Raw genomic sequence first — 11,391 nt, 5'->3', positions numbered from 1 at the left:
TCTCTGAGTCTTTCTCCTTTGTGGGAGGGAGAGGCCTCCTCCTGTTTAGGATTATGGGGATTCTTTCTGCAGTGGGCTGTGCTAGGAATCAGGTGGGACAGATGTGCGCACACGTGTGTGTCAGGGAAGGCTGGACAAGCATCATTATTATCTCTAAAGATCTCAGTCCTCAAGTGTCAGGCAGAATTGGGCAGCTGTCTGACAAGAAGTGCTGAGTGAATGAATGTCACAGGGATCAGGGCAAGGCCTGACTGGGGGGTGGGGGGGGGAACCAGAGACAGGGGGGCCGGATTTGGCCTTGTTTGCAAGCTGCTTTGACTCTGGATCTGCCACTGTGGGGTTGCTGGACTAGATGACATTTCTAACTGTTCTGCTGCTAATGGTTTCCTTCTGTGTGCTCCATTTCCACACTGAAGCTCTCGTGTGTTTGTTTTCTTCTTTGGGCTCAAGTTTTTGAGCAATCATTTGTGGGCAACAGGGAGTGGTGGGGCACAGCTAGCCAAAGCAACACTTCTTGCCCAAGGTTTTAGAGTCCCGAGGCTTGCTTGGGTCCTGTGGGGTGTCAGCAGTGGCACAGCCTGGGTCTGGCTGCTCTGCCAAGAAGGGAAAGCTCCATTCCTTGTCTGCCATTGAGAGGTGAGCAGGGCGTAAGGTGCAGCCATGGTGTTGTCAACGTCAGCATCACAAGCGGCAGATTAAGATTCCATTTTATGGGAGAGACTGAGGCTTTGAGAAATAAAGTTGTCTGGGCCACATCAGTATTGAATGCTGACATCAGGTCCACCTCACTGCATGAAATCTACCAAAGGCCCAGGCAGTCCTTGTCCGGAGGCCCCTGGAGAAGGAAGGTCACACATAAGGTCAGGGACTTCCCTGGGGTGGCCCAGGGTGGGGCTGCTTTTATGTTCTTCCTGGCAATCCTGTCTTCCAGTCCTGTCACTTAAGGTGCCCCACACCAGGCGGGTGGGAAGAGGTGCTGGCTGACATAAAGGGAGTGGTACCTAGTTCTGTCGGGCCTGAAGGGTGGTGGCTGACGGGGCAGTGGCCTGACTCTGACAGGTTCCTTGAGCCTGGGTGCGGCCTGGGCCCCAGCAGTGGCTAAACAGCAGCTTGAAGAACGAGATCTACGTGCATTTCTTCATCCATTCCATCCACGCCAGTCCTTGGCACGGTCTGGTTCTGAGTTGGCAGGTCCAGCCCACCTTGGACTGGAAATGACCATTCTTTAGGACCCCGCTGGCCTGTTCATGATTCCCTTATCCTAGCTCCTTTTGCACACATTCCCTGATGCCTTCATAAAGCTTATCAGCGTTGACAATTTTTCCCCTGCGGCAGAAACCAAATCCACTCCCTCTCTTTGATGGGGCCCTGGAACCTCCCGCAGCAAACAAACCCTACGCCCCCGGGCTGCCTGCCACCAGGGCCCTGCCTGTAAGATGACCACTTCTGTGCCTTGACTTGGCATGAGGGGGAGGTGAAGGAAGGATCAGAGGCCACTGGGGATGGCTCACCCATTTAGAGAGGTGAGATGAGTGACTTACTTGACTTACCCAGAGCCAGGTGTCACTTAGAGCTGGATAGTATTCCCTTCTGTGCCATGGAGTCATGCCCCGGCCAGCTGAATTGTCTTTGTGTTGCGTTTTGTGACTGCACAACCCACAGAGCAGAAAACCTCTAGATTACCTGTAGACGTTTCTAGAGACTGTCCAAGACACACAGGAGGGGTCCTCTGAGGACAGGATGGGTTTTGGTTGGGCCACTGCTCCATCCCCAGAGCCTAGCACAGTGCGCGCGCGCACACACACACAAACACACACACACACACACACACACACAGTCGGTACTTATTTGTTGAATGAATATTGCCTGAATGATTGAGTGGATAAATTTCCCTTCCTTCACTTCCGCTCCCCATCCGCACTCCCCATGTGTGGCAGGGCCTCTGCTTACACCTGTTTGCAATCCTTGGGCTTTGCCTATGTGACAGCAATCTGCACAACCGGAGGATAAACTATGCATTATTCCCACTTTATACACGAGGACACTGAGGTCCAGAGGAGCTGTGGAAATTGCCCAAGGTCACACAGCTCTAAGGCAGATGTGGCATTTGAGGCTAGGTGTGTGTGACCCCAACGCTGTGCTTGCCCCACCTGCAGTTTCCTGCTCCCTCAAGGGGCTTCCAGTCCAGCTGTGGAGGTAGAACAGGTGCATCAGGCCAAGTGGCTGTGCCAGGAGGCATGGGATTAGTCAGTGGGAGAGCAACTTACACAACCACATAGAGGCTGTGGGCAGGGGCGGGCACCAGGCTGGACTGTGAGTTCAAGGAGGGTGAGACCTGGGACCTGGGTGGGTGAGGGGGGTGGTGAGGGCACTCCTCACAGAGGGAACTCGGGAATGACTCATACCTGAGGCAGGCAAGTTACAGCTGTGCCCACAGGTGTGCTCCCCTGCAAACAGATCAACCTGGCAGTGGATGTGAGGTCAAGACAGCAGGAAAGCAAGAAGGTGGCTCTGAGGTCTCTGGGGTGGGTGTTCCCAGCTATGGCTCTGGGGAAACCATTGGCCAGATGGCACCTGGAAGGAGGCACCGGGGGCCCCCTCCTGAGCGGTCCTCTTCTCATCCCTAGAGCCTGGGTGGTTGTTGGGGGAGGGGCAAGGCCAGCAGTGGTGGTTGGGGACGGGCCCCCCAAGTAGGCCAGCAGAGAGGCTGAGGTGAAGGCAGCTGGTGAATGGCATCACTGGGGAGGATGCCGGTGCCCCCCCAGCCAGGAGCCCCTCTTCAGCCCCTCTGGGTGCTGGCGAGGTGCAGGGGGCAGAACAGACTTGCAGGCAGCTCAAGCAGGAAACTCTGCAGCGGTCCCAGGCCCCCGCCAAGCCCGCGGCCGTTCAAGAAGGGAACTGAGGGGGGCAGAGGGGCGGCCCTGGTTTGGGACTTGGGGGTGTCCACGTTGCATCTGCGCCAGGGTGGGAGCCTGGAGCGGGTGGTGGAGACAGGGGGCCGCAGACACCCCGAGCCGGCCTCCCCCAGCCCGTGCACAAGGGCCCCTCGAATGGTGTGGGGCGCGGCCGGCCAGCTTCAGGGGGCGGCAGCCTCAGCGGTCCGCTGAGGGGGACACGGGGCCTGTCACTAGAAGCCTGTCCCCGGAGAAGGCGGGCACCTGGGGAGGACGACCGCGGCCTGGGGGTGCTCTGGGGAGGGTCTGGCCTCCCATTCCCCCGGCGGGGCGCGGGCCAGGTAGCAGCGCCCGGGCTCGGCAGCGCGGAGGCGGCGGCTTCCCGGGGCAGGGGCGGTGGCAGGGGCGGCCCCGGGATCACATGGGCGGAGGCAGGTCCCGGAGCCCCGGGCGGGCTCTCCCCAGAGTCGGGCAGACGGCGGCGGGAGCGGCGGCGCCTCCTCGCCCTCCCTCCGTCCATCCCTTCCCTCCCCTCCCGGGTCCGGCCGCGCAGCCCGACAGGTGAGCTGCAGCCAGGTGAGCGCGCCCACCTGCGCACCCTCGGCGCTCCGCCCGCAGCCCCTGTCCCCGAGACCCGCCTCGGCGCGGCGCCCCCCGCCAGCCCCCGCCGGCCGGCCGGGCACTTTGGCCTTGGAGCCAAGAAGGCTCCAGAAGTGGGAGAGCCGGGCCGACGGGCTGGGCACCTCCCCACGGCGCCCGCAGCGCGGAGTTCACCCGCCGGCTCAAAGGTCTGGGAATCTCAGGGAGTCCGTGAGCCGCCAGCGCCGGCCCTGGGCCTGAGGAGGGACAGAGGTCAGGCCTGGGCCACAGGAGAAGCCGACTGGCGGGACATGGGGCGGGCAGACCCCTTGGCCAGGGCGCCCTCTGCCCAGAGCCCTGGTGTTCTTGGTAGATTCCACAGCACTTGCAGACTGGGCTGGGTGCTGGGCAGGGTGGCAGTCAGCTTGGCACTGCCGCTTCCTGCCTGAGTTGGCCCCTGACTTCAGAACTAGAGGCTCAGGAAATCCTATAAGGGCATGGTCTGCAAGGACACTCCCTTACCTAGAGGAGGGGGCTGTGGATGGGAGACCTGTCACCCCAGCGGGCAGGCAGCATCAGTCGGCTCTCCCTGCCGGCTGGCACCAGGGGTGGGTGTGCCCAGCTTGGCAGATGCGCCCTGGCCTCCTTGCTGGGGCTGTTCAGAGGCAGCAGGCCCCTGGGAGGTGGGAAGCCCTGTCTTGCCCATCTTAAACACACTGCCAGGAGGCCCCTCTAAAGACCTGGCCTCAACCCGGCCAGCTCCACACCTGGCCAAATGCTCGCACAGTCTGTGGGGGTGCCCATTCCTAGCGCCATCACTCCTGTTCCCAGAGCCCTGCTCTGCCTCAGAGTGGGGAGGAAGTATCTCATACTGTCGGTTTTGGGGACAGGAAGCACTTGTGGGACTTAGCCCTGGTGGCGGAGGAGGGGAGAGGGAGGAAATGCTGACGTCTCCTGCCACCTGCCAGCTCTGCCCACCCGCTCTCCAGCCAGCCCGTCTGGCTGCCCAACCGCCGCTGCCTCGGAGCTGCTGGTCTCCACGGGAAGGGAAACTCAGAGTCATGGCTTCTCAGGGTGGGGGGAAGTGGAACGCAGGGGTGCGGGAGGGAGTTCGTCACGTCTTCACCCCCTCCCCGCCTCTGCCCCGCCATCTTGCAGTGTTTCTCGGGGTGGGCAGCCCTTGGTCCTTTCTTCCTCAGGTATGGTGCTGACGGTGGACGTGGTCGGGCCAGCGCCCTGGGGCTTCCGCATCACAGGGGGCAGGGATTTCCACACACCCATCATGGTGACCAAGGTAAGGGCAGGTCCCAGGAAAGCATCTCAAAAGTTAGGTCTGCCCTGTGCAGCCGGTCCCCACACACCCCAGTCATCTCTCGTCCAGGAGCAGAGGCTGGCTGCTGGCAGTGTTGGACTGGGGAGGGCCGGGGCCCTGCTGCCATGGGGATGTGGTGGCCACTTCAGGAACAGGCTTCCAGGGAGTGACAGGGAGCTGGCCAAGGACAGAGCCTGCTCCTTTCTCCTGGGTCACTGACCCCACACCTGCTGGCAGCCATTTTGGGGGGTTACCAGAACTAAAGCCCCTTGAGTCCTTGGCAGTTTCCTCTTGACCGGGTTGGGCCCCGGCTGGGGAGCGTTTGCGTGGAGGCTGTGAGCAGGCAGCCACCTGCATGGTGTGATCTGCACGGGCAGGGCTCTCTACGCAAAAGTATTTCCAAGCCCGGTTCCTGAAATTCTGCCATTGTGCATTCTTTGAGAGGCTCCCCTGGAGGTTTTGGAGGGGATTAACTGACTAGCTGGGCCACGATGGGCAGGGACAGGAGCGTTAGATGGGGTGCAGGCCAGCCTCGTTCAAGCCCACTTCTGTGTTTCTTGGGCAGCAGAGAGGGAGGTCCCCTTGCTGCCAGCCCTCCCCTGAGTGCACCACTGTCCCAGCATGAGTGCTCAGACTCACCTGCTGCTTATCTCCTACAGGTAACTGAGCAGGGCAAGGCCAAGGCTGCTGATCTCCGGCCTGGCGACATCATCGTGGCCATCAACGGGGAGAGTGCAGAGGGCATGCTTCATGCTGAGGCCCAGAGCAAGATCCGTCAGAGCCCCTCGCCTCTGCGGCTGCAGCTGGACCGGTAGGCCGTCTGTTTCTCCCAGGCCCGCTGGCCTTCTCCCTCCCCTTTGCCAGCCCACTGCCATGGCAGCCGCCCTCACCCCTGCCCGCAGCCTAGTGCTCAGCCCCAGCTTGAGCTTCCTGGGGCCCTGCAGCAGGGAAGAGGGAAGCAGGGTGGGCTGAAGGGTCTCTGTGGCTGGCTGGGTGAAGGTGGGCACCAGGCTGGGCATGCAGCCACAGGCTGGGCAGGGCAAGCTGGCACCAGCCACCTGGAAGCCCGGGTTTGACTGGTTCCCCAGAGCATGCAGTGTACAGGGTGTGGGCATGAAGTGGGTTGGAGAGGGGAAACTTCTGGGGAAAAAAAAAAGGTTTGTCCTAGGTGGGTCTCCAGGACCCCTGCCTCCAGGAAGAGATGGCCTTTGTTTAGGTCCCGGTTTGTGGAGGGGAGTCTGGGGCCTCATTCCTTATAGAGCCCATCCGTCCTTCCCCATCACCCTTCTGGGCCTTGCTGGTGAAGGGGGATTCCTGGGCTTGGGCTTGTGGGTTTTTGAGCCTGGAGACCAGGGTTGTGGGGGGAACAGGTGGCTCCCCTGGGTGGGGCATCGCAGTGAGTCACAGACCAGGAATGCTGGGGGATCCTCCAGTTAGGAGAACCCTTTGGGAGTGCCTGGACCGGAGTCGGATACCTCCTGCCTCTGGGCCATCACCCCTGCTGGACTCTCTCCAGGCTTTCTCCTGGCCCTGTCACCCAGCTGCCCTGCCCTGCCCCACCAGTTAGGAGAACCCTTTGGGAGTGCCTGGACCGGAGTCGGATACCTCCTGCCTCTGGGCCACCACCCCTGCTGGACTCTCTCCAGGCTTTCTCCTGGCCCTGTCACCCAGCTGCCCTGCCCTGCCCCATGGAACTGCAGAAGCTGCCTCCCTTCATGCCACTCTGGCCTCTGAGTGTTTGCAGGAGTGGGACCTGGAGGAGGAGGTTGGAGAGTACCTCATGGCATCTGGGAATGGGACCAAAATCTACAGGAGGCTGCAGCCTGGGATGGGGGTGGCGGGGAGCTGCTGACACAGTCACTTACTATGAGGTGGCCGCTTGCCCCAGGCCTCTAGCTCCACACCGGGCAATCCAAGGCTCTAGGTCTCTTTTTTCTCTTGCCAAGCCCCCGTCTCACCCTTCCTAGCCCCCGAGGACACCTCTCTGGCATCCAGAAGCCCTGGGACCAGTCGCAGGGCTCTGGGCTGGAACCCGAGCCGAGATCCCCTCCTCTGACCCCACACCTGTCCCTGGGAGGCTGAGATTCCTGCTGACCTACCTCTGTAGAAGTGGCCAGACGTCCAGGAACCACGTAGCACCTGGGAATGGTGTAGCAGGCTCTCTCCTCACCCTCAGTCAGCTCCTGCTCCTCCAGGGACCTTCTGTTCAAGGCTACAGCCTGCTCCACTGGGAAGGGCTTTGGCAGGGGGTCCCAGGGGACTCGAGGGGGAGCCCCTCTGGCTGGCTGCTGTTTTTGGCAGGGAGCTGGGCCTGTTCATCGTCCTGGCTCTCCAGGTCCTTCGCTGCCCGCCTAGCAGGAAAGGGGGCCGGTTCCAGCCTTCATTTAATGGGGGAAAAGCCCGAGAAAGGGACTGTGCGTGACCCTCTCAGAGGTACTCTGGCCATCAGTGGCAGAGCTGTCAGGGGACAAGCCTGTGGTGGGGAGAGTGGCAGTCACTGGGTGAGTGAACCAGCCACTGGCAGGCTTCAAGATTCTGGACAACTCACTTCCTTCCCTGGCTTTAGTTTCTCCGTGGGTTAAAATATAAAAGGTTATTTATATGAAATCTGCAATCTTCCCCCAAACCTGTCTACAAACTGATGCTGACCAGTGACAAAGTCTGGATGAAATGAGGAAAAAGGGGGGAGGGGACAATGTGAGGAGTTTCTAATGAAATAGAATTTATTGAACTTTTTGCTGAAATTATGTTTTTTCTACCTTTTGGTGCTAAACTTTCTTTTAAGAAACAACAGTGGCTACGGATGATAGTTGTTTGTTTTGCATTTGGCAAAGTTCAAAGTTGACAACCCGCTGTCCAATATTCTGGATGCTTTAATAGTGTTGAGAACCAAGTTTGGGAACAGCGTCCGCCACTTGCGGGGTGGGGGGCCAGGGCCCTGTGACTCTCTCTTCTCTCTGTGACCTCCTCAGGTCTCGGGCTGCCTCTCCCAGGCAGACCAACGGGGAGAGCTCTTTGGAAGTGCCTGTGACTCGCTTCCAGGTAAGCCGGGGCCTCTGGATGGGAGCACCCCCCACCTGCCCACCCTGTGTGCCCGGCCCTGAAGGCTGCGGCCAGAGGACAGGGTGGTCAGGGTGCAGCAGCCCAGCTCTTCCTGGTGTCCCTCTCTCCCCAGGGCTCCGTGAGGACGCACACTGACAGCCAGTCCTCCCTGAGGTCTTCCTACTCCAGCCCGGCCTCCCTCAGCCCCCGGCCAGGCAGCCCCTTCCCCACATCACCCCCCAGCAGCCCGCAGGCCCTCATAGGAGAGACAGCCATCAGCCGCAGGTGAGCACAGCCCTGAGGAAGCTCAGTAGCTGTGTGTAGGGGACCCTGGGGGCACCCTCTTCCCTGGGGCAGGCTGGCTGGGGCCCCTGGCACACACACTGTCCATTTCCCCCTTCCAGTGTGCAGAGCCTGGCGCACTCTCCAGGCCTCTCCGCTGCTGACCGCTCATCCTATGGGGGCCGCCCCAGAAGCCGACAGGTGAGGCTGCCTGGGGGGGAGGAGAGAACCAGAGAAACAGGAGAGCCTCCTCGTTGCCAGTGGTGCCCCTGGGGCTGCGGGCGCTGGTCCCACCTGGCAGCCAGCGCCTCCATCTCCTAGCGACAGGCGTGCTCCTCTCCTGAGCAAGGGAGGCCAGTGCTCCTGGTGGGGGCCACATGCGCCATGCTCCAGCCCTGCCCAGCCCGTGCCCATGGCCCATCTGACTCCTGTGCTCCTTCTGGCCACCTCCTCCCTGCCCCGCCTGCCCTCTCTGTTCCTGCCAGCCCCCTCCCTTCTCAGCGTGTTTCTCTTGGGCCAGGGCTGAAATAGTTTTGCTGCTGTTGTTGGGGTGGTTCCCTTTCGGCTCTGGCTGCATCTCTTGAACACATTCCTCCCTGTTCCCAGCCCCATGCCTGCCCCCGACCCCCATCCCCCACCCCCCCTTCCTCCTCTGTCTCAGCCCAGAGAACCCCCAGTGGGACCGTGGCTCTGCCTCAAGCTATACTTGGCTCCTCCTCTGCCTGCCCCTCACTCCCCTTCTTCCCTGGACTCCCCTCCACCCGGGTCCCACTGTCCCTTGTGACAGCCTAGTCCCTCCCCCACAGTGGTATTTTTCCTCGGCAAGGGCAGGGGTGGGGAGCCACGCAGCCAACAGGCCCAGGCTGCAGCTGATGGGGGCAGAGCGGTGGGGCACGTCCAGCCTTTGGGGTGAAGGGGATGAGGCCCAGCTGCTGGACTCCTAGCTCTGGGTGATTCTGCATTCCAGAGAGCAGGGCCTTTGGGGTGGCTGGGGGAGGGTACCAGAGACTGGGGGCTCTGGAGAAGGAAGGAGCAGGAGCCTTGGGGGGCTGCCCAGGAAGGGCTCCCTGGTGACCCACTGTGTGTCCGCCTGGTGGCCAGCCGGGCACTGTGAGCACAGGGATGTCTTTAAAGAATTTAGGATGTAGTTGTGGAGATAAGACAAACATGCAAAGCAGTTTTGGAACAATTAAGCAGCAAGCAGTGTGGTATTAATTATAAAAGCAGGAGGCGTTCTGGGAGGGAGGGTGAGTGTGGGCTGGAGTGGCCTGAGAAGGCTTTGTCAGGAATTTTGCTGGACGTTGGAGGTAGGACGGGGTAGGGTTTAGATTAGAGGATGGTGAGCAGGGCCGGATACTCTGGGAGGTGGGGAGACAGTGGTATTAGCAAGACCTGGCATGCTTGGGGCTGGGGGTGCCTTTCTGGGGAGGGCTTTGGTCTGAGACAAGCTGGAGCGACCTTGGCCTAGGGCTGCCGTCAGCTAAGCCTCCTGGGGACAACCTTCCTGGGCTCCTTCTCTCCCCGCCCCCCCCCCACATGGTGGTCCACAGGAGGAAAGTCTCAGCAGGACTATGGTGCTCAAGGGCGAGACTTTGGAGGGGCTCCTTCCTGATGGTGTCCCCAACCCGGGGCAAAAGTGGGATGTGGGGTGGCACAGAGGGGTGGCTCTCAAACCAGCAGCAAGCCCTGCGAACCTGTCAGACATGCAAGGTCTCAGGCCCCAGCCTAGACCTGCTGAGCTGGGCGGAGGTGCGGGGTAGCAATCGGTGCTTTAACAAGTCCTTGTGTGGTATAAAGAGGAGCCTGGCTGGGTGGCGGGGACACCTGGGGTAGTCCCACCTCTGCTGTGTGACCCTGACAAGCCCCTCTTCTTCTCTTGGGGCCTCAAGTCGACTCAATCAGGCTCTGAGTTCTCTTCTCTGACCCCCAGGACTCTGGGCATGCCTTCGACAACTATCTACCGAGCAGCTGCTTTGTGTCCGACACCCTTCTAGGCCCTGGGCTGCGTTAGCGGAAAAACAGAAATTCCTACAGAGCTTACATTCTGGCCTACAAATGAGGCTGTGGTCTGGTGGGTGTGGGAGTCACAGGGTCCCACTGTGCCCTCTTGAGAGTCACTGTACACTTGAGCATCTTAAAGGCTCTAAGTCCCATGAGAAAGAAACACATTTGATTTTGTTAAATTCCTAAACTTGTTTAACTGCAGAATTTCTCCTGGCTTCTCACCCCCAACTCCCCGCCACTTCTGAACATGCTTGTGTTCCCTAGAACATGTTTGGAGGTGCTGACTACAGACAAGGTCTTGATGGGCAGGTGAGAGGGAGCAGCCTTCCTGGACTTGCAGTTGAAAGGCTCTTCTGTCATGGTCTGGGTGCCCAGCTGCCTGGGAGACAGGGAGGAGACAGAGCTTCTGCAGGGAAGAGACTGTGGCCTGGACGTGCAGAGCTGCCATGGCCTTGCAGCTGGCTCCTGAGCTGCCTGAGGCTGCAGAGAGCCTGGGGTGTAGGACAACACCAGCCTGTACGGTGCCCTTCTGGAAACTATAAGTTGCCCCCTCCAGGTAGGCACAGGCCTTGGTGAGCGGATGCCAAGTGAAAAAAGTGTCTCTCCCTCTGCCAGGAAGGAGGACTTGGCTTGTGAAGGAAGCCTGGGCTGATGTCAGCCCTCCCTCACCCCTGGGCCGGTGCCTCTTGCAGGGCACATGCTGGCCTGTCTGCAGATGTGACACCTTCTTGAGTACCTGAGGAAATGATCTCACAGTCCTTCAGTTGACCACAGATGGCTGTGCAGGAGCTCAGGCGTGGAGTCCCAGCCCTGCCTCTGAGTCCCCAGGTGGCTGATGCTGACACTTTGACCACAGACACTCAGTCCCTTTACATGTGGAGCGTTTTACCAAAGCATCCCAAAGCGCCATGGCAGGCAGGGCCAGACCTCCCAGGGCAGCAGGGGAGGCTGCTCAGCCCAGATCCCGGCCCTCTTAGGAGAGAGGGCCTGTGACAGCCGGGCCTGACTCCCAGGGGGTCTGGGCCCCTGCACTGCTCCCTTGTGTTTCTGTTTCCTCTCTGGCAAAGTGTCGGCTCGCTTCGTCGCTGCTTGTTCCGCCGGCTCAGAGCCAGGCCCCAATGCACAACATCTTTGAAACCGCGTGGCATGACTTCACAGAGAGGAATGTGCACCGAGGGGTGTCTGTGCTTAGGTGTCACCTGGCTTCTTCCTTCCGCCCCCTGCCCGGCCCCTTGCAGAACCCACGCTCCTTCATAGCTGGGTGCTGACTGCCTTGCC

At 60.5% G+C, this 11,391-nt stretch overlaps 1 protein-coding gene across 2 annotated transcripts in view; it reads left to right on the top strand.

Annotated features, from left to right (window-relative positions):
• The first annotated feature begins 4,659 nt into the window (after positions 1-4,659).
• PDLIM2 (PDZ and LIM domain 2 (mystique)) overlaps positions 4,660-11,391 on the top strand; it is a 15,270-nt gene continuing 8,538 nt past the window's right edge. The window contains exons 1-5 of one of the 2 annotated variants that reach the window (XM_008587602.1): positions 4,660-4,767; positions 5,445-5,596; positions 7,758-7,827; positions 7,961-8,112; positions 8,232-8,310. In XM_008587602.1, the coding sequence (XP_008585824.1) occupies positions 4,675-4,767; positions 5,445-5,596; positions 7,758-7,827; positions 7,961-8,112; positions 8,232-8,310 (546 nt within the window). In that variant the 5' untranslated portion in view covers positions 4,660-4,674. The remainder of the gene's footprint in view (positions 4,768-5,444; positions 5,597-7,757; positions 7,828-7,960; positions 8,113-8,231; positions 8,311-11,391) is intronic. The other variant, XM_008587601.1, reaches the window with a different exon arrangement.

This window comes from Galeopterus variegatus, unplaced genomic scaffold (genome assembly GCF_000696425.1).
Source record: "Galeopterus variegatus unplaced genomic scaffold, G_variegatus-3.0.2 Scaffold4463, whole genome shotgun sequence".
Lineage (NCBI taxonomy): Eukaryota > Metazoa > Chordata > Mammalia > Dermoptera > Cynocephalidae > Galeopterus > Galeopterus variegatus.
This window is presented reverse-complemented; position numbering and strand designations above follow the sequence as displayed.